This window comes from Falco biarmicus, chromosome 3, assembly GCF_023638135.1.
Source record: "Falco biarmicus isolate bFalBia1 chromosome 3, bFalBia1.pri, whole genome shotgun sequence".
NCBI classification, from domain to species: domain Eukaryota; kingdom Metazoa; phylum Chordata; class Aves; order Falconiformes; family Falconidae; genus Falco; species Falco biarmicus.
This window is the reverse complement of record NC_079290.1, coordinates 32,326,090-32,348,592: the sequence shown is the minus strand read 5'-3', so window position 1 is coordinate 32,348,592 and position 22,503 is coordinate 32,326,090. Positions and strand designations below refer to the sequence as shown.

The 22,503-nt window shown below is 43.8% G+C and overlaps 1 protein-coding gene and 1 long non-coding RNA gene across 7 annotated transcripts in view; one reads left to right on the top strand and one right to left on the bottom strand.

Moving 5' to 3' along the window:
- The window catches only part of RUNX1T1 (RUNX1 partner transcriptional co-repressor 1), a 116,174-nt gene extending 99,106 nt beyond the window's left edge, over nucleotides 1–17,068 (bottom strand). For 2 of the 6 annotated variants that reach the window (XR_008820769.1, XM_056331946.1), the window contains exon 1: nucleotides 9,197–9,344. Coding sequence is in view for 2 of the 6 variants with exons in the window: in XM_056331946.1 (XP_056187921.1) it covers nucleotides 9,197–9,344 (148 nt within the window). In the remaining 4 variants the exon portion in view is untranslated. Of the gene's footprint in view, nucleotides 1–9,196; nucleotides 9,345–14,789; nucleotides 15,080–16,448 lie in introns of those variants that run through there. The other 4 variants (XM_056331947.1, XM_056331950.1, XM_056331953.1 and 1 more) reach the window with 4 other exon arrangements.
- Nucleotides 9,278–13,230, top strand: LOC130146131 (uncharacterized). The gene is made up of 3 exons (XR_008820770.1): nucleotides 9,278–9,395; nucleotides 9,577–10,486; nucleotides 11,653–13,230. It is a non-coding gene; the product is annotated as an uncharacterized LOC130146131 (long non-coding RNA).
- Nucleotides 17,069–22,503: the final 5,435 nt, after the last annotated feature.

The window sequence follows — 22,503 nt, the reverse complement described above, 5'->3', positions numbered from 1 at the left end:
CGATTGCCTAGATAAATTTTACAACTGGCGACTGAACTGGGCTGTTACAATAAACTGCAATATGGGGGGGAAAAAAACCAAAACAAACCAACCACTTATGCTAGGAAATAAAAATTAAAAAAGGAAAAGCACAATGCTATCAGAGATGACAGACCTCCAGGCTCTTGGGTACCAGCAGTAGTAGTTTACCCTCTGGCAGTCTCTGATCCCTGCTGCACCCTCTTCCTGGAAGTACCCACTGTAACCAAGAATAACATAGCTCTATACACAGCACTGCCTGACTGTCACAGTTCACAACTGAGCTTATTAAGGTGACTCAAAATTATAATTATTTTAATAGTAATAAATAACATAACCACAATGATTTGGTAGCTGTTACACCAGAGGGGAGAGTGGGTGACAAAAGCCTTTGATGGGCACACAGTAAGCAGATTCTCCCTCTCTCTTACTCTCTTGGAACCTTTAAGTCCCATTACCATCATCCCAATTTAGATGTCTGCAGTAAGAGGGCACAGTCTCTTCGGTACACTACCACAGAGCTCCCAGAAACGGCTCATCACAGGAGTTCATCTGACTAATTCTGCTTAAGCTCCTGTAAATGTGCTTCCTTAACGTAATGCCTGTATGCTAGGTGAAATCTGAAGTCCACTTCTTGCTTCTTTCCTCCTGTGTTAACCACTATCAAACCATCTGATGAAAATACTTTGATTCTGCCATTGCAACACAAGTTTTTTAAACCATCTTGTCCCTTCTGCTATTTAAATTTCCGAGACTGCCACATCAAAAGATAGTGCAGAAGTCAACATTTAACACTGAAGTAATATAGGCTGGATATGCTTGTTTTATTTCTAAACAAGCATGCCTAGATTAATAACAAGCTTTGGCCAGATATGTATTTTAATTTGCATGTTTTTCATATAGCATCATCATCGTGTGTGTAGACTGCTAAAAATGGAGTGAAATCTTCCAGCTGTAAAAGAGTTCCATGTGACAAAACAGAGAGGGATCCTGAAAACTCCTGCTTCGTGTCATGTGTGAGCGTATGTGCCCGTCTTTTTTTTTTTTCCCCTCTCATCTAATTTCATCTGCAAGAGACTGTCCCTAGAGGACCAGAGAAGAGAGAACCAATTATATCCAGAGGTTGGTTTCTCCAAAATGAAGGCATCTGTTCCATGCCAACGACTTCCACATGGAAAAAAAACAGAACTTTGAAGGCATCTGTGTTCATGGCTGACAGTCACAGATCTTAGGGTCTACTGTAATTGCCCAGCTGCAAACATGATTTGGTTGCTGCTGTTGTCAGCTGATGTCCTTGCACTGAAAAGAAGGGAGCTTAAATAGCAAAGAGCTGGATAAAAATCAGATATTCTTCAACAATACTGACACCTTTTCCCTTCTAAAGGAGGTATTTTTCCTGGTACAACAGGTTTGATGGAAGTAAATTGCAAGGTGGTTTTTAAGCGAACAGTTTACAAATGTTTTACATTCTGCTTTAAAATGCTATTCTTTAAATTACATACAAGTCCAAGCACAATGTGCTCATTATTTGTTAGTATTTCAGGCTGATATTTGTAAGAGTGATTCAGAAACCAGTATGATTCACCAGCCACATAATCCAGCAGCCCACCTTATTTAGACAAGTAGTCTCAGTAAAACCAAGAGTACACCTGAGCAGAAGTATAAGAGTTTTCACCCAAAACGCATATGGCAGATAAATAAGTAGTATATTTATTAGTCAACTCAAGTCACTTCCAACTTGAGCGGTACTTTCCAAAAGACACTTAACAGAAACAGTTCAAAACGTGGCTTACAGCATTGGGTATGACATTTGCAGCCAGATACTCAGCAATGCTAGGTGCCTTCACTGCTAAAAACCCAAGCAGTTAACAAGAAGCTCATCAGAAATAGCAAGACCCTAACTGCTTTTCCAAAGCACAGCACTGAGTGCCATTTAGGATCCAAGACTACTGATGGTGCAGTTGCAACAAAGACAATTAAAACCTGACTGGCCTAAGCAGAAAATGCATTTACATTCCCTATTCTCCACTCACTAGATAAAAGTGGCTCAAAGTTTCCAGAAATATTTCATGCACCTCATGAGTCTTTGTAGTTTTCTCACCCAGGACTTTTTATCAACAGCCTGAATGAAGAAAGACACTGTATGTTAGGGAAATACCTTTTAATTTTTATTGTTTTGCAACAGAATTCTTAGTTATTCTGTTGGATTCCAACTGCAACCCCAAACACACTCTGCAGCAGCAGCATTCAGCCCTTCCAGCCAGGTAGCCACGCAGCTTAGGAAGGACGGTAAGGATTCCTATGCAGTTTCCCTTGCCTGGCACACACCTCAAACCATTATGAATGCGTGAAGTAGTGAACCTGGGGGGGACACAGTAGGCCTGACACTTCCTGACCACTTCTAAACTGCCTCCAGGAAGGACAAGAGTTGGGAGTGAGGACAATTAACACAGCCACCTGCTTCCTGTGACCTCCTGGGGGGCAGACACTGATGACTTGCCCTGGCAATGTCACTGAGGTCCTGCCCATCCTTCTCTTCCCAGAGAAGCTATGGGATAATAAAAACAATAGCGGCCAATAATAGCTCTATAAAGAGAAGGCAAAATTTAGGACTGGACTTAAAACAAAGAAAAAAAAATGGGAAAAAAAAACCATCAGAATCTCCCCATGTGAAGAGGATGGGCTCAATAAACCTCAGGATGTGGAAGGAAAATTGCACACTACTTCACTCTTTAAAACTACTGTAGCTGTTACTCACTGTAGCTGTACACTTCTCTGGAAAATTTTGGAGCAGGCAGCTGGCTTAAACACAGTTTAACACAGCTCTTGGGATACAGAAGTTGAGAATCCTGGCCCCACAGACTCAACAGGAACCTCTGAGAGTATTATTACAGAAGGAATCAACTTTTTCTCTCCTTAATACGCAAGTCTTGTCAGTTAAGTCTATCACTGACAATTCACAGAGAATCACTTACTTTACATTAAGACCTGATCTAGCCCACTTTATTAGGGCCATATCTGGATCTAAGTCTTAGAATCAATCCAACAAAGTATTGTTGTGATCACAGATGTGACATGGGAACACAGAAATTCTGAAAGTCCAGATCCTCAGACCGGCGGTTAGACAAAAGAAACATGACGACCTTCTATGAGAACTGGCCCTGTGAATACTATGGAAGATCTGACCTCCAGTACCTCAACATTTACAAGCTCTGCTGACCCATGGAGTTGCATTAATCTATCATGGTGCACATGAAATGTGCATAACATTTGGAAACCAAGCCAGGCTATTCAGTTCAGAACAATGGTTTCCTTGCTCATCTGCAGCATGCTTTAATATAGGCTGCAGCATGCTTTTCCAGCATTAAGTGGTTTGCTAACAAGCTTTAAAAATAATAAATAGTACAGTCATGAAACAGCTTTTGCTTAATGGTTCCTAGAACTCTGTGACTTCACTCACTAAAACCTTTTCTATAACATTACCCTTAAATACTTCTAGCAATGCCACCATTAAAATAAAATAAAAAATCATCCTGGCACTACCATCCATTGGTAGCACACCCGCAGGTGCCATTATCCCTAAATTTGTTGGCAGTTTTCTCTGGCACCACTATGCTTTAATGGCTCTGGCAACAAACCCCACCTGGATGTCACTGAAAGCACTCCTTTGGAGCACTCTTCCCAAATATCCTTTACAGCAGTTATCATTCCGTCTCCTTTGTTGCATCCTAATAATCTTGTTTTCTGGCAAGAGCCTCAGCCTCTCTCACGGTCAAAACCTAAGCTGGTCTGGGGCAATTCTCTTCTTGAACTTGTCTAATGCATCCTGGCTTAAAAATTCATTGTATTACATCCTAGTAACACAATGTGACCAAACCAATGGGAAAGCAAAGCACAGGTACAAAACCCCCATTTAATTTGATGCTTCATAACAGAGATTGTTAAGCCTTGGGACACATGCCACCCAACCTGTCATGACAGCATGAAGAACCAGCATCCTGATACTGCCGTTACAGAAGTAAATTAAATGAAAGCCAGAAAATTTATTCTGGAAAATAAATAACCATGGAAAAAAAAGTGGAAATGTTTGGTGGGTTGGACTGGGTTTCTTTGGGCCAAGCTATTTAAAGTGACACCTGGGCCACAACCAAAAGGGGCACCTATGTGGTCATCATCAGAAATCAAATGTAGACAGCAGGTCTCCAAATAAAAGGAACCACAAAAGAAAATGGCTAGTGGTAATGACTACTACTTATGCAAACTGTGTATTAACATCCAACAAGGCAGACATACATAAGCCTCCTAGAGCTACAAAAGTAACTACTGTCTTGCAGAATTTGTAATGGTGATGCAACCATCTCCCCAGATGCTTGTCAAAATTTGTGGGTTTTTTACTCACTGCATCAACTTGGCTTTTCATAAACAGTATCTATTTCATTGTATCTATCTATTTTATTGTATGCTCTTGCTTGCCACAGTGGAGATTAATTCCACTCCACTAGGTGGAGTCTTCTGTCTTTCCAGACCGTAACCTAATTTCCAAAAGAGCCTATTAGCCTCCGTGAACTATGGGTATTTACTTTATTATATACATAAGCACCGCCGTCTACCCGCCTTGATGAACAGAAAAGTGGCAATGAATCAAATGCCTTCTTAAAATGGCTGAAGAAACCATGAACTATCCAATGAAGATCAGCATGTCAGCATGTCAATGAAGTATCAGCATGTCACAATATGGGATCACTCAGGAACACTATTGTACAGTTCTGTTCAACACAACTGTGCTTTTATGATGCCTAAATTCAATAAATAATATTGGGTGAAAAAAGGCATCACTTAAATAAGTCACCATATCACACATGCCCAAAAACTACATACAAACAAAACCAAGTTGCTTGCTGAACTTCTTTTAAATCATTCCCGTATATTCAGAAATATTTTTAATATCTAGGATTTCCTTCCTTTCCAGGCATCCTAAAATGTGTTACAGAAAATGAGAGGGAGCATGAAAGAGTTTCTTTCCATATTCACATTTCCATTCACAACCACTGGAGTTAAATATGGCAACTATTCAATAGAACAGCAAAACTGCATGCAGCATTTTTGGCAAAGAATAAGAAAAACAGAACACTCCCATGAATGTGTTCAGAAAATTTAGATAAGAAAATCTGGATATCCTACATCCGGCTATAATCTTTCTTTTGGGGCTGGACTCCACCCCAACCCCTGTGAAAAGTACCAAAAAAATCCCACGACCAAAGCAAAAAAAGCTTTTTGGTTTAAAAATGCTTCAGGTAGAGAGTATTCCCACTAACATGCTACGACAGAGCATTTGCTCGGTAATACTCGCAAGCAAAAAGCTCCATGTAGGCACCGAGCACTAACGTGAGGCTCCTCAAGGCTCTCGCATCCCTGGGTCAGCCGAGGTAGGGCCTCCTCAGCACAGCTTCTGCTGTAGATATCACAAGCTATTTAAGGCTACAGACATTTTGCCCCTATCGGCCATGTTTTCTGTAATATTTACTTCTCATACATATGTCTATAACTATGTATACGTCCCACAGAAGGTGAGGTTTAACAGGGTTAGCTTTGTTGGGGAAAAGAAGGTTTGGAGGAAGGAAACAACTTTCATGTTGAGAAGATTTGAATCTAGTGACTGTCAAGGGATGTAAACACTCTTCTGGGGAGGGAGCCTTTTTGTTATGTTTCAGGAGTGCACAGAGTTTTGGATAAAATCTGTATAAATAATCATCCCTCTGTCATTCAACATAAATTTATGCACATGTGTGCACACAGTTATGTTTGGGAATACAAACTATAAAGTAGACATGCCACAGACTTCTAGACAACCTACCACAAGCACGGATCTCGCACAAAATCCATTCTATATTTAAATTTCAGTTTATTGAATCTTAATTATTTCTGATCTGTAGATCACTTTGAGGAAAATCCCCCAAGGTCAAAAGCCTACAAATCCAATTGCAAAACCAAACAGTAGCATCAGCAAGGCCCTTTCCCATGCAGACACCTGCCAAAAAACTGAGTTCCTGACTACTAGATTGGAAACCAACAGCTAAACCCCATTCTAATACTAAAACCAGGTAATTCTCCTATGTTGATATAAAGAAGTAAAAGCTCTCATTTTGTTCTGCATATTTACTGATGTTATGTACACAGAGCTCTATAGATGTAACAGTGAATTACCACTTCTTCATTTAGTCCTTATTTATAAAATTAACAAATACCTTTTTCATTTTTATTTTTTTTTAAATTGAGATGCAATGTTATTTTCTCTGGAGATGCCTCCGATAGGAAATCTGTGCTTTACCAATGCTGTGCTTTCCAAGGTTCATAAAAATCACTTGTACTAGCAGCTCCACAGCAGCAGATATTTTTGTATATATGCATTCAAGCCTGATTTAATCATTTCATTTACCATGAAAAAAGTTACTCCAAAAGCCCCATTAACTAAATTGTCTTTGATGAGCCTAAACTTCAGATTTGCAGGTACAGCAGGAATGAAACAAGCCAAAGAATGTTCTGTCATACTCCGAACATCCTTTTACTTTGCACAAGGTCCTCAGTAATAGGTAAAGCTGCATTGTTGCAATGAGGAAGCAGTCACTCACTCATCGTTTTAATATACAATCATAGTCGACTAATAAAATTATTTTCAATGTACAAGTTAAATCCTTTTACCAATATAGTGACATTCAGCTACCCAATGCCATTTTTACAGTCTAAATAGATATGGTCCTAATTGCATAATGCCATTTTATCTGCTGAAGATAAAAAGTGCCGATAAACAAAAATGCACATTAGGCAGGAGATTTTTCAGAATAGATTTTTTTTTAAATAACCCACTTGCATTAACAAAAGATTGCAATGGCTTCCAAATTATAGGGTGTTATTTTTAGTGGAAGTAGTTCAATATTCATATTGGAGCAGATGTAGCAGTTTAACAAAACAGCTCTTCAAATCCTGCACAAATTGAAAACAGGAAAACTGATTGCATTTTCTCTTATCACTTTCCTTTTCTGAATTGACACTTTTGGCCTTCTGAAAATTTACACATGGCTTTCATCTCAACAGCACCTGCTGATCAAACAGAAACCTAACATTTTCATGAAAATGGTATAAAGGACTTGTTTTCTTTTTACCATCTTAAAGGGCATCAGCAGTCCACTCGATGGCAACAATTGCTGAGTAGATGGCACACTCAGAATACATTTTATATTTTCATTACATTTACTTTTAAAAATGAGTTAAATCACTAGTGGTTCTTTCATATTAGCTCTTTGTCCGCTTTAAATTAATTTCAGTCTCTATCTCTGCCTAACCCTGATGGGTTTCATTCTACAGTCCGCTAGATTTTAAAGAAGATCTGAAAGCCTTTGAAATAATAAGACACATTGTACGTTCTGCAGCCACTGGGTCTTCCTCATATTCACAATCATATAAATTAATATATACAATTATGCATGCACATGCACATATTGTGCGGACATTTCTTTTTACAGTGCTTATACTAAGGAAAAAATGTCTCTATGTATCATCCCGCTGTAGTCTCACTGCTTTGAATACCCTGAGCATTATCGACAGCATGTTGAGGGGGGAGAAACTCTAAAGTCCATTTATTCGGAAGTTGTTCTTTGTTTCCTTTGCAATCTTCAGACTGGGAGAAAGAAGGTCTAGCAGGTGCTCTGGAACTTGAACATCGAGACTGGGTTGTGATGCTGCCACTGGTGAACATGGCAAGCATGCAAACAACACAACCAGGAGTCCTTGGGCTCCTACAAAAGTTTAAGGTATCAAGTCATGTATATAAAATATGAAACATTAAGTACCTTGTTATCCTGTCTGCTCCTGAGCCTGTAAACTCTGAAGTGCAGCAGCAGGTAACAAGGGCCATCTTCCCTTGTACGTAGTTCTAGGGGTAATTAAAGACACTCCCGAAACCTGCTATGTGTCAGCTTCTTAAATGATAGCGCCCTAACCCCACTGAAGTACTATGCTGCCATCCATTACCATTCTGCTTCAGTGATAAGGTAACCTGAAGGCAGAGATGACATACAGTAATATATGTGCAACTCCAGACAGTTGGTTCGTGAATTTCAGTGTTTCATCATGCTCACTGAGGCAATCGCAAACCTGAAATGTCAATATGTTCAGTCAATGGAAGTAAAATAATGGGGCTCTATTGTCTTACCCTATCGATCCGCTGCTGTCAACAAGAATACATGCCCCCTTGGCTTTAAACAAATTTTAATTAGGCTTTTAGTTACCAGATCATATCTATCTATCTGTGCAAACACTTGACAAAGTGAAACGGCAATATAAATATTTCAAACTTTTAAATATATTTTAAAGGTAATTGTTTAATGTTGCTTTAAGATGCGATTGCTGATAAAGCCATTCACTAAAGCAGCGTGCGTGCACACACTCGGCGTGCAAATCATCTTAATGTGGCCAGGGCTGGAAAACCACCAGCAAAAGTCCGAAAGAAGAACACACACAAAAATCTCACAGGGAAAAAAAAAAAAAAAAAAAAGAGGCCACTTTTCCTAAAAGCCGCTGTTGTCCTCCGCGGGGAATTTGGGAGCCGGGAGCCTCCGCTAAAGCCACCCGAGGGTGGGCGGCCGGTTGTCCGCGGCCCCGGCAGCACCCCTGGCCGGAGCCCGCCCGCGCCCGCTCACCTTGGCCCCGGCTGCCGCCCCGCTCCTACCGGGGCCGGCCGCTTCCCCCCGCCCCGCCCCGCCCCGCCCCGCCCCGTCCCGTCCCGTCCCGTCCCGCGGAACGCCGCACAAGCCGCTCTCCTCCTCCTGCGACGGTGCTTAAAGCGAGGTCCCTCAGTAACCTATTGTTCTCCGACCGCCCCCCGCCCTCCCCGCGGCCAGCCGGGCGGGCGACCCCCTCCCTCCCCGCAGCGCGGCCGGGCGCGGGGGGAGGCAGCGCCCAGGCCGCGGCCGCCCCACGCACAACAAAAGGCAGCCCCCTTCTCCCCGCCGGCTAATCTCTGCCTGTAAATCCCCCGCCCGCTACAGGGGGGAGATAAGAGGCTACATCTTCACTTCTCCCCGCTCCTATCGACTCGTGCAGCGCCGAGGGAGCCGGGCGGCGGGGGGCGGCGAGGGGTGTCCCCCCGCCCGCCTCTCCCCGAACCGCGGGTGGAGATTACCTTCCGGCGGAGGGAGGGAGGGAGGCGCCGGCGCGGTCCGGGCTTTGTGCGCCTCACACGCCTCGCAGCTTATCTGCGGCGCAGGGACGGCGCATCGCGCCTCCGTGGCCCTGCCGGCGCGGGGGGGGAGCGGGACGGCGGCGTGCATCGGGGCGATTACGGTATCAGCGCGGCCCAGGCGGAGGCCGGAGGATGCACGGTGGGTGTGAGGGAGCGGGGCTGGGGCTGGGGCGGCACGGCGCGGCCCGGGGTCCCCGGGGAGGCCGCGCCCGGCGTGAGGCGAGGCGCCACCTCCGCGCCGCCCACCGGGTGAGAAGGCGGCGGCTCCCTGGGTGCCCTGGCCCGTGCTCGTGGGTGACCTCAGGCCCTGGCCCCGGCAGCTGCCCGCACGCCTCTCCGGGATGAGAACTCTGCCAGAGACCACGGGGAGCGCTGCGCTGGCTCCCCGGGACTCCCCCACCTGAGGTCGCCTCCCTTTGCGCCAAGGTGATGTCCCCGCGCCTGCCTCCCACCTCACAGACCGCACCTACATCCCGCACCGAGCAGGACGGCTCCCGGCCCAGCGCCGTCACCGGACGCTCCCACTCCCGGTTTGGCCAAGGCCCAGCTTAACCCGGCCTGCCTCGCCTCGCCAGTGGCAGAAGAGCCCGAACGCAGCACGCTGCCATGAGCGGTGGCATCCTTCACCAGAGGATGAGCCATAAGCCAGAGCAGGTCCCTAGGCTTAACAGTTCAGGTTTTGCGAATTCAGAGGGTTTGTTTTGATGGGATTCACCAAAGAGGGCTGGGTTATCATGGGGAACAGGGAGGGGAGGCAGCGAAGCAGCAGCCCAGCCTGCCCACCACATGCCCAGCCAGCCAGCAGAATGGCAGCACCAGGTTGCCAAGCGAACTCTGCACGCTTGGGTTTTAAAGTTTTAGAAAGGTTTCTCCTTAGGAATCCACACTTATTTGTTAAGGAAACACGTTTCCATTGCGCGTCTGTGGAGGAGCACCGTGAAGGCTGGGATGAGGACAATGATGGCACGCTGGCGTGAGACAGGCATTGTTCAGTGCAGAACTCCTTCCAAAATCATTTGTCCAGGAGAGCAGGTTTTTTCCACAAGAAAAGAAAGAAAGGGAATTTGACACATAATACAAAGTGAAAACCAGAACCTAGATGGGGGAAGGGCGTGTGTGTGTGAAAATCGTGTCACCGCAATGAATGTCAGATAAAAAGGGGTCTGTCACAAATCCTCCACTAATCCAATAATGCGAAAACCTCTTGGTATCACTGAGACATAGCACAAGGTAATTTTTTTTATGTTTCATAAACCACTCTGTATGTCTAGCCTTAGAAAAAGAGCAATTTGGTGAATCTTCCCATCACAAAACCAGGACTTTTTTTCATTAAAGACAAACTGATTTTCACATGTCGCATTTACTATGCATTCCTCAGCCAGTATTTTTACCCTTGAAGAAGGGCCACTTCTCCCCCAGCTTCCTCCAGTTGTCAGTTGTGTGACAACCATATTTAGAGGTAATCAGACAGGTCATATTACAAAAGTTAGTCAACTCATTTGAAACCTTAACCCCTAAACTTAATGGTATGTTCTATGCATTCCTAAAGAAAAGTAACTTTAAGTCAACCTGCAAGGTACTACAGAGCTCTCTCCCTGCATATATTATTGCAAAATACTATGTGTAAGTGTGAGATTGCTTTTTTTATGGATTTTTGTTACGGATTTTTTTCCTTGAAACATATATATCATGCCGTGAACTAATTTAGGATCCATCAGATTCTCATCTTGGAAGGCCACCATGTGTGTCTTGTATCTATGTTGGCCGTTCCAACAGGCAGTTTTACTACTGAAATCACAGTTCTCTAAAGAAAAACTAATCTGGGATCATTTCTAATGTAAACAGTTTGCTGCGAACACACATTTAAAAATAAAGCAATGTGTGTTAATAAAATAAATACAATGAAGAGTACAAAAGTGTAACAGAAGTGGCATTCCATAAGCACAGCTGTCTCAAAGTCCAAGCTGCAGGCTAGAAATCTTAATTTCAACTGACTCTCTCTTTAATAGCGGGTTACCTTCCTATAAAGCGTAAAGTCCATCTGCCCCAGGCAGATAAGTTTTGAAGCATTAAAACAGATAAAAATCTAACATTTATTTCTTGCATTGAGTATGTGAATTCTAGTGTGCTATAATGTGAGAATTCCAACATATGACGATTATGGCATAATATCTCATAGCTCAGCTTGTCATTACTTCACTTGTAATTCTTATGCTAATTATGTTCATAATTACTATAAACAGATGTGGTAGAAATTCATGTGACCTTTTACTGTAGAATGCATTTCTCACTCTCTCCACTTCACTTTAGCAATATAGTGTTAAACCAAAGGAAAAGTATTTCTGACACTCTGCATGTATGTGTGTACGTAAAACCGTTTCAACCTTCTATTTCAGCCAGAGGATCACCTATGACAGTACATTGACATGAAAGTGATGGTAACTGAGAAGTCTACCCTGAAACATACCCCTAAAAGACTGTGCTTACAGTGAACCTTTTTCACGAAACCTAGCTACAGCCACCAGTGAAGCCTAGGACTTAAACGGAGCACTGCATTTTTATTCAGTACCTTTGTTAATGCAGCAGTATCCTGCTTTACAGCTACAAGTACATGACAGCCATACAGCAATTTATTTTACTCACAGCCCAACCATCACCGTCTGTACACAAAACACATTTACAATAAAATCACTATGGATTTCATTAAGAGAAAGCCTACTCGAATTTCATTTCTTTGGATCTAATCTATAATTAGTGTGGACAGACAGGTGCAAACCCTTCTCCTCTACAGATGGCTACTGGAAATGGTGCAAAATAGCTCCTTCTGTTTAAACAACACACAGATAACCTGCTCTGCTCTTATCACTTACAATTACCTCCTTTATACTGAACTAATGTTTACTTTAATAAAACGTCCACTGTTCTCTAAATGTTATTTGGAAACTTTCCTATCGATGGCAGGAAAATTAAAAAAAAATTAAAAAAAAAAAAAAGGAGATGGAAGTCAGTATCTTTTAGATGAAAAATTCTTTTTTTGGTGGGGGAAGCACCTTTTAAATGGCAGGATATTCTGACTTTGATTTTACATCTGCTGATCATTTTTTTGTATCCACAAAACCACACAGTATACTACTTCCTGATGTATTTAAGCTACCATATATTAAACTAATCAAGTTTATAGTAAACAAGAACAGGATAACTGCAATTTTAAAGCAGTTCTTTTTAACAGGAACATTATGTGGAAAACCAAGACCATTTACATTAAAAGTTCAGGTTTTAGACTAACTCTTAGATATTTCACGTGAAAAAAAGGTGAAGAAAATGTAATCTGGAAGCCAACGGTTTAAGAATTTACACTCTTACTACTTAAGCTAAATTCAGTGTCAGTTTAAACTCATTATAGGTTGCTATTAAAGGCTGTATGAAAAAGAGCAGGCTGCTACTAAATACATGGATCAAAGTTTTTTTAATGTATTCAGATCAAAAGCGATTTTCCTTTTACATTTCTTTAGCCAAGCCATGAGAAATAACCCCTTCACAACACCAAATTCATGTTTTATTTCAGCTGATAAGGCTTCATCTTGATCTCTGCATGACAACTGAAGTTTATACAAAACAAAGAACAAGATTCCCACCCCTAAAAAAAAAAAAACCAAAAACTGAAGCTCCTGCAGTAGCAACATACTAATATCCTTATTCGATTAGCTAAAGATTTAACAGTAATGGACTGTGGCAAGTGGATTTGAAAGATGAAAATGACAATTGCATGCCCTTTCTCCCATCACCCCCAACGCGAATACTGCAGATGCCTATTTCACCCAAAGTGTCTGGCAACAGGAGTTTTCAGTCTGCACAGTACCTCAGTGAAGTGAGCTTTGCATTCAACGCCTGTCATCTGAAGTTCATTTCAGGGAAGTAAGAAACAGGATTTGACAGGGAAGAATGTCCTGAACTGACTAGCCACTGACCAGCACTCCAGGTGGAGCTATTTTTTTCCCCTTTATTCTATAAACAATACTTCCAGTATAAAACTCCATGTGCACGCAGGCATACATAATGTTAAGCGTATACAGATGAGAGACACCATGTGATGTTTTACTGGTCCATTGTTTAGGCATGAAATGAGTTAACGTTAAGGTGGTCAAAAATGGTAGAAGGCAATGTTTTACTTAAAAATATTTTGGAAACTATTTAAAAGCTCAAAGCCTTTGAAGAAAAACAACTTGTGCAGCAGTTGCCAGGAAGCAGTGACCTAACACTGCTGTCTGCATTCCATTACAAACAGAATGGTTCTTGTCTCCTACAGCATGCTCAGGCTCAGGAACCCAGCCGCTCACCCTCCTGCACAGGCAGGGCCGAAGGAAGAAGTCCTGCCATCACCTCCTGTACGCCTCGCCTGGCTTCAGCTTGCCATAGACATCAACGGATTTAAGAGTGGGTTGGGTTTTTAGTGGGGCTTGGGGTTTTCTTGCGCTGATGCATGGTTGAGCTTCCCATGACAGGAAAAAAAAATTACTCATGAATTGGAAGTACTAGCAATTGTACTGAAGGTTCAGATATGGTAAAACTGACCTTAGAAAAGTTATCAATTATCAAATAAAGTGTGACTGCCTAATTAAGAACCTTTACAGTGAGACTGCAGTGCACCTCACACCCAACAAAGCCTTTGCCAACTTGATATATACATAGATTGTACAGTTAAGAATAAGCCATATTAAGATCTTTTTCCTAGTCTTTTTTCTATTGATGGGGAGCCACAGAAACACCTAGTGCTAAAACCAAAACATGTAAACAAGATAGACTTAACTTTTTTAACATTCAGCCGAGCAGAAGGAAATTCCCTGATCTTATTGGATTTCCTAAGGAAATCAGCCCAGAATAAACTGAATGGGGTTTTCAGACTTCCCATGGAAAGGTCAAGCATCAGCTTTAACAACCATTAGAAACCAGTTTCAATCCTCTCTGCTATCCAGATTCACTAAACCGTTAACGGAAAAGCAGACGAGAAAACCTGGACAATAGAATTCAAGCCTGAAAGCCTCTTTCGCGTCTTGCCTAAAACTACAGTTAACAAAGTTGCTTATTTAAACTTTCCATTGCATCTGTTAAGGATGCAGAAATGGAGAAGGAAATGTAAGGCTACAAGGGTATAATTAAATAAATTATATTCACCCTTAGCCCTAGCATACTGTGTTTACAGATACAATAATTATGCTTCTAGCTACATGTCAAAAGAAAATATTTTCTAAGTCCCTCAAAAAGCATGCAAGCATTACCGTAAGGAAGGAAATAAGTCAAAACAGATTGGTAGACCAAAAAAGGGGGGGGGGGGGGGGGGGGCGCGCGAAATCCTGCTTTGGTCAGCAACTCGGACCACCATCAGGGGATAAATCAATTTGCAGCAGCTGTGGACAGCCATTTAAGTCTGGGGCCTGAACAGATTAATTAGGGGAAGAGATGTTAAAAGTTAAAGGGGTCAGCGTTACATTAAGCACACGCATATCTGCTGCAGCAAACGCTGGGCTGTACATACCGAGACTCAGCGGACATCCTTTTAATGAGTCGGGTCTATGCCTACAGCCAAAGGGTCGGCACTTGCCGCGTTCCCACGGACGGCACGGCAGCTCCCGCAGGCTGCTTTGCAGAGCTCTATACCTGCCCTTGCCCAGCCCCCGCCATGCCGTGCCTGTCACCGGCGCCCTGCCTGCCCCGCCGAGGCAAGCGCGCAGCTGTGCGCAGCGCACCGGGCGAGCGCGCCTCGCAGACGCACGGCCGGGGCGAGGCCGGCGCCCCCCGCGCTGCTGCGGCCGGCGGGGAGGGACTTGAGCGGCGCCGCGGGGAAGGTTTTGGCGATCGCGGGCTCAGCGGACCGCAGCCCGCAGCCCTGCCTTCTGCGGGCGGCACGACCAGCAGGCTGCGGGAGACAGGTCGTTTCCGTGCCCTGGTTTGGGGCGCGGCAGAGGCAGGAGGGGTGCCTGGCGGAGCCTGCAGCGGAGCGGGCGATGGAGGGCTGCTCTAGCCGAGACCCCAGCGGCTGCGGCGGCGGCTGCTCCCCGCCGCGGCCGGCCAGGGCGGTCCCGCCGCGCCGGGCTCCGGGCTGCCACTCGGGGGGCCGGCGGGGGCGGCTGCCACGGCGCCTCTTGCCTTCGCCCTCCCTCCTTTAAAGCCTCTTGCCTTCGCCCTCCCTCCTTTAAACTTCTCCATGAACTGAAGGAAGCAACGTTTTAGCTCCTGGCTAGAGCAGGAGCGATTTGAGAGCTGCGTCCGATTAGTTACTTTCAGTTTCTCTCTAACGTTCAGGAGAGCAGAGGACAGTAACCGCACAGAGATTTCTCTATAAATTAACGTGCAATGGAGTCGCGAGTGCTCCTGCTATAGCGGCAAGTCCTTCCCTACCCTAAACCCAATTTTGGCCCAATCTCTCAACTTTGGCACTAACAAAAGGACTCGAACTCGCCAAAAGTCAAAGGCTCGTCTAAATGGCCGGGAGTGCGGTTTTCGTCCTTCCAGTCTCCCTTACCGATGGTCTCTTAGGAATTTACGGAATCAAACCATTCAGCTCAGCTAGACGAGATGACACAATTACATTGTATTGCAGTTTTGGAAATGCGATCAGTCCCCTAAGGTTGCCCTGTCGTTTTACAAAACGAGATCCCTGCAAGACCGCGGTGCAGCTAAGACGATGTGCACCGCCTGAAATATTTCTTGCAAAACAGCCCGAAGTGATGTTGCCAGCGCTACATAAACCGATGACTGTAACGAAACAAACAAACAAAAAATCCCACCAGAAATATTTCAGGCACTCCGACTCACATTGGCTAGCGCTGTGATCTGGAGAGAGGGGAGGCGGGGGGGGAGGGGGGCAAGAAAAAAAAAAAATAAGTCCTACACATCGAGACAGAAACCCAACGCTATGGAAGAGTATGTGGTTGGGAGGGTTATCTTCTGCAAAATTGGGTTGTTCGGTTCCCGGGCTCTTGAGAAATATTTGGGGTGCGAGTTTGCGAACCGGGGAATGCGGGTCTAGGAGCTGCATGCAGCGCTACCCTTGCCCGGGCACCGCGGCAGCCCCGGCCCGCCCGGGTTAGTCACAGCCAGGGCAGTCCCGCGGGAACGGAGAACGGGGGAGAAAAGAGGGGCTCGGGCTCCCCCCGCCCCAGCGCGCCCTGCCCTGCCCGCGCCCCGTACTCACACTGCAAAGGACCGGAGATTCCCACCATTCGCCACGGGCTGCGAGCTGCAAATAAAAGTTCCCGTCCTGCTCGGGGGAGAGCCGGCAGCCCAGGCTGCTGGAGGGGCGAGGGGGTGGGAAAGGGGAGAGCAGCGCAGCGCGGCTTCCCTTCCCAGTCCAGATGATCCACGTCCACAGAAGTCAAAACGAGCTGAGGAGAAACTCCAGCTGCTCTTCCCCCCCACCCCACCCCCCCCTCCGTCTCTCTCGCTCTTGTTGGTTTTGTTGTTGTTGTTGTTGTTTTTTAAAGGAGGATCAGCTCGAGAGAGACTGGTTCCACGGGAAAGGACAAGAACCAAAAATAAAGCAAAGTCTCCAAGTCGAGATAGTTAATGCCCAGGTCCTTCTCGCTGCCGCCGCCGCCGCAGACAAACGTGATGTGGAGCGCAGGGAGCGGCCGCTGTCAGTGGCGGGGTCTCTGCGTGTCCCCGGGCAGCCGACGCATAGCTCTGCCCCCGGCCGAGCCGAGCCGAGCCGCGCCGAGCCGAGCCGAGCCGAGCCGCCCGCCCGAGGCTGCGCCGCTGTCCGCGCTGCGCTGCGCTGCGCTCCGCCCGGCTCCCCCGCTAGCAGGCACCTCGCGAGGCAGGCAGCATACTGCCGGCAGCCGGCCCGGCCCCGCTACCCAGGTGCAGGGGGGGAGGGCTTAAAGCAGTGGGAGGTGATAGAGGTAGGAGACATCTGTGTCGTGAGGAGGTTAGTGGGGGTCAAGTATATGTTAACAATAGGCGAGCGCGGTCCCTCTCGGGCAGCCTGCCTACTCTTTCTTTCTTTCGCTGGCTTTTACTGGGTGGACATCTAACTTGCTCCCTAATGATGCCTCCCCGGCTTTAAGAGTCCAGACTGCCCTGCAGTAACCCAAGACAAACACTTTCTCTAGCCATCTGGAGAGCTCCTGGCTGCTCTGCCTGTGTCTCATCACTGTGTGAAGAGACAGCAGTGCTAGAAATCAAGCCACTCTCAGATCTACTCTCTAATCCCCTTCTGTTAGCTGATTTCCAGTCAGACTGTTTGCTTTTGCATTAGATAATAGCCTTAGAGAAAACAATTATCATTTTCCTTTTCCCTTTGTTTTTCCCCTCTTTCTAAAGTACAGTATCGAGGCAGGCCTCCCTCTCTCTCTCTCTTTTTTTTTTTTTTTTTTTTTTTTAAAAAAAAAAGAAAGAAAAAGAAATTTGTAGTCTTTCATGGCTTGCAGAACCCAGATGCAATTTCACACTTTCCTGGAAGGGGATTCTGGATTCTTCTGAAAGCAGCGACACGATCGCAACTGCAGTGAAAATTAATTACTATCATCTACAATTAATAGAAGCATGCCACCGTTTGACTTCGTGTTTCGTTACATAATCATTTCAGTTTCGGCATCCATATATTTTCTGATTCATCAGTTATTCCCTTCTATGTTTTGCAGAGAGTATTTTTGTCAGTCATACAACCTACAGCAGACCGGTACTTCTGCTGTTGTGTTGACACCATATAAAGCAGGCGTCTAAACACACACACACACACACACCAAAAAAAAAGAATAATCCCAAACACATCAACTTCATACACTGAGCAAAAAAGTGTGGGTCTTTTCAGGTTGCAGATAATGGATTGGAACTGTTAGAACTGCCTGGACATTTAGCTTCATTTTCTTCAAATGTCAGATGTTAAAAGAGTGAGCATATGCTAGAACTTCTAATCAAGCTGCATTCTTTATTCCTGTACGTACATGTGAACACACACGCACGCACACACACTATAGGCCTGATCTTGCAAATGCCTAATTTTAGGCAAATAAATAGACCTATTGAATGCAAAGTAGCTTCCGTGCATTTATTGTAAGTACATACACATTCCAGAATGGGGTGGAATCATTTATACATTTATAAGCATATTTATATCAATATTTATCTGCCTCTTTGGCTGGTTTTGAAAATTCGGTTTGTTTTGAAAATATGTTTAAAATATGTTTTATGATCTGCATAAATCTAATTTTTCTGCAGACATTTAGGGGCATGGAACTTTTAATGAACTGGTTGGAATATAGTAATAGGGGGTCAAATTTACCTTGAAGTAAATTCAACTCAACAGAGCATAAATCGGAACGTGTTTTGGTATACTGTGATTTCAATTTACAAAAATGGTGAGAAGCCACAAGTCTGGCATTGATTTCTAATTTAAAAGCTATCTGCTTTACAGAGGTCTATTTCAAGGCTAAAATTATGGGAGAGCCTTTCAAAAAGCATTTTCAAATATTTTAAAATAATCTAAAAAATTTTACAAGGCTTGCTTTGTCTACAGCAGATCTAGAAACTTTAGTTCAGCCTGAAAATCTTTGTGGTGTGATACTTTCTTTCCAATTGTTTATGTGTAAGCCGAAAAATAAATAAGAAATTTGCCAATGGTCCTAGACCATGTTTTGCTGAAGTGTCAGGGACTGAACACCAAGTCCTAATTCTGATTTTACAGCTTAAAAAAAAAAAAAAACAAAACCAAACAACCCAAGCAAACAAAACCCTGCAGCGCTTCCTCTTTGGCATGTACCTGTGCTCTGAAGGCTCAATCAACTTTCTAGATATTATCTTCCAAAATAGGGAAGGAACATCAGTTTAGATTTAGAAACTCCGGGAACCCTAGTCTGAGCTATTAGCAATTTAATATCCACCAACAAATTGATTAAAGTTTACAGACTTCTGTCTTTCTGTAATGAGAAAAATACAGAAATCACCTATTAAACCCCTGGTCCTGGCTCGTGTTGCATAGCTTTCCCACTGCTCCCAGTAAGGACAAAGCCTACCCAGATAACAAAGCATAGCAGAGAGCAGAAAGCACCGACTACTTCATAGCAACTATACTTTTCTCAGACACTGAGAGAATAAATTGACATGATTCCTAAATAATAAAAGATGGTAACCATCAAGTATTCTCATTATATTGCAAAGCTGATGATTGAAGCCTGGCTTATTGCAAACTTGTCTTATCCATACCTTTTTCTTTTCTCTATTTATTTCCTGGAGAAAGTAGATATGTTTTAGTGAAAAAGGGAAAATAAACATATTCTTTGAAAGATGAATTCATGTTTCAGGAAGAAAAAAAAAATGCAGCCTCACAGTAGACCTCACAAATACTTGGTAACTTTACACCCTGCAGATTTTTTCTGCAGACTGTAGATGCCATGTCTGATTTGACATATGAAGGATTTACACTGTGTATCACTGTGTGACATTGTGTGCGAGGAAGGCTGGTAAAAGTATAGTTGCACATGGAAGTCAGAAATATCCTGCTAGGCTGTCCAAATCTGAGTATATTTTGATTGTACAGAGACCAATCGAATGTTCAGAGCTGAAGCATGGCTTATTCTTTACTGTGAATAATTATATGATGGGCAGTCATCTGCACTGAAATTCTTGGAAGAGAACTTACATATCAACTCACCTCGCTGCTGTTTAAAAATAGAGACAAGTATGTCCCTCCTAATTGTCACTGCCTGGCCGCTCAGAGCGTTACACGTTGTCACATGTTCCCATCCAGAGCTCAATCTCCTCAAACACTGTGCCACTCAAACCGTGCAGACTTTAAGTCCATACTTGGTTTTTTTGGCGATGTCTCTCTATTAAAGTGCCTTCCACTTCCGAAAGGCTCGGTTTCACCCTCCATGAACCACATGAGAATCCCACTCTTTGCTTCCATTGGAGCTGGATTGGGCCTTGGCATCAGGACCGGGGCCACATGCGGTTGCTGCAGCACCCATTTGACAGTCACTTGTTTGGATGGAGTGGCACAGTACAGGTACATATAAAACTAAATAGAGAGAACGCTAAGCTGGACCCTTGATAGCTTTAACTTATGAACTTTTCCCTTAACCATGTTTTTCCAATTTTCCCTCTAATTTACGAGTATAGTTTACATGTTATCCATTCCAGTCTGCTCAGGCACCTTTGGTAGGGCATGCACTCCAGAGGATGGCAGCAGGATGGAGGCTGCGGTGGGATGCACGCTAACGTTGCGTATACTTTCATCAGAAAATCCTTCCCCATTTAGCTGCAGTACAGGCTAATTCCTGCCTTGACCCCTGCACAGAAAAGCAGCAAAGACATAAAAAGTCGTATGTTGCAGAAATGCTGCCCCTGCTTGAGGGCTGGACGAGAGGGCTGGGGCAGGTGACTGGTGCTGGATTTGCTTTGCAGCTTCACATATGGGGGAAAGAGGTGCCAGGTCTAGTGCTTGATAATGGGAGCAGAAAATGTGCAGTAGCAGGATAGATCCCTAACCTTTAGTATGCAAAGCATGTCCACTAGGTGATGTACATGCTGCAAGAGCTGACATATTACCTGCTTCTCTCTCTGTTCATACTATTGTTTACCCTTTGCTTTTGGTAGTGATGAAAACGTATTAACTTCCCTCCAAATTAAAAAAGAGAGGCTATCTACTTTCTGGACTATGTAAGCTCCATTGCTGTACATTTTGACAGCTTCTCCTTGTCTAACGTGGCCGATTTTAGCCCTGCTTCATGTATATTTATTTGGGATATTCCTTAATTAAATTGTATGCTAAGGACATTTTTTGCATTCTTGTTTGTCTTTTTGCATTGTTGGGACTCCTAAAACCCCTTTAATGTTCCAGAATTCTGAAGCACTTTGCAGAAGAATATATGCACAGTGACAGAAAAAGGGGAGCTGGGTTATTTTGGGAAAGACCACATAAACAAAATTTATACATTGGCAGTCATTGCAGGAATGCCAGCTTTGTCACTCATTTTCAGTGAAATATGGCTTCTTATTAAAAAACAAATCTTTTTGAGAGAAAAGATTCTACTAGTTAGATAAAGCAATGCCAAGCAAAAAGAGGCAGAAAAATGTTTTAAAAAGTTACTTTTCCATAGAAGCAAAAAGCTTATCTTGCCTTAATCCATTGTTTCTGTTTTGTTCATGCAAATGAATGTCTTGAATATTTATAAAATTAATGTTTAGTATTAAATGTGTTTTTAAATAGAAAATATTTATTTTTAGTGCTGAATTATTTTTTTTTGTCTGCACTGAAACCAGGAGAATAGATTGCGCTGAAATAATACAGGCTTAGCACTTCTTCTTTAACAAATGTGAAAACACCAAAATGGAAATAATAAATTTAGTTTCCATCAATGTCAGAGAGCAGGAAACATTTTGCTGTTGAGGTTCCTGGAAGCAATAAGTGCTGTATTAACTGCCACACAACACACAGACACGCTCTTCACACAGGATACCTCGCCTAACAAGGGGAAACCATTGCCCTAACACACATGCATACAGTTCCTTAACTTCCCACCTGCTGGGCAGCCACCTGCAATAAACAATAGCGGTCTATTATCAGACAGTAATAAAATAAGCAGCCACAAAACTGTTTACCAAAACACTGCTAGAAGTCCCTCAAAAGCCGGGGAACTGGGGAACCTTCACCTCCGAGGCAAAGGGGGGACCTCTCTTAGGGCAGCCTCTGAAGGCCAGCACGTTCCCTTTTTAAATATACCTACTGTTTAACTACAGGCAGCAACCATCTGTAATGTACATAATGGTGCACAGCTACTATAAAGTAATGAATCCAAGGTGCATGATCTATTCCAGGTTTCCTTTTGTATATACAGAGTCCCTCGGTGCTACGTCTCCTAAAAAGTACAGTGACATTTTGTATATGGAAGGCTAACGACATAACTCTCTTATCTTTTTCACTGACATGTTGACAGTACATTCTTCCACTTATACACAAGCTTAAATTGGGAATATAACTGCATTTCCCTGCTGGCTGCAACTAACCGATATACTGCCCCTGCTTCTGTACTGAAAATCTGGCTCATTCAGGTTTTATAAAGAGAGGTGAGGTCCTCTTTTGGTATATCAGATCTCCATGTCTCCAGCTCTAAATAAAACCAAATTGGTCTAGCTGGGAACTCTATTAATATCATGACCTCAGTATGATGTAACTGAAACCGTATTTTCCACACACCCCCCAAACACTGTTTATATTTGCATCAAACTAAGTTAAATAAAGGCAGGTTTTT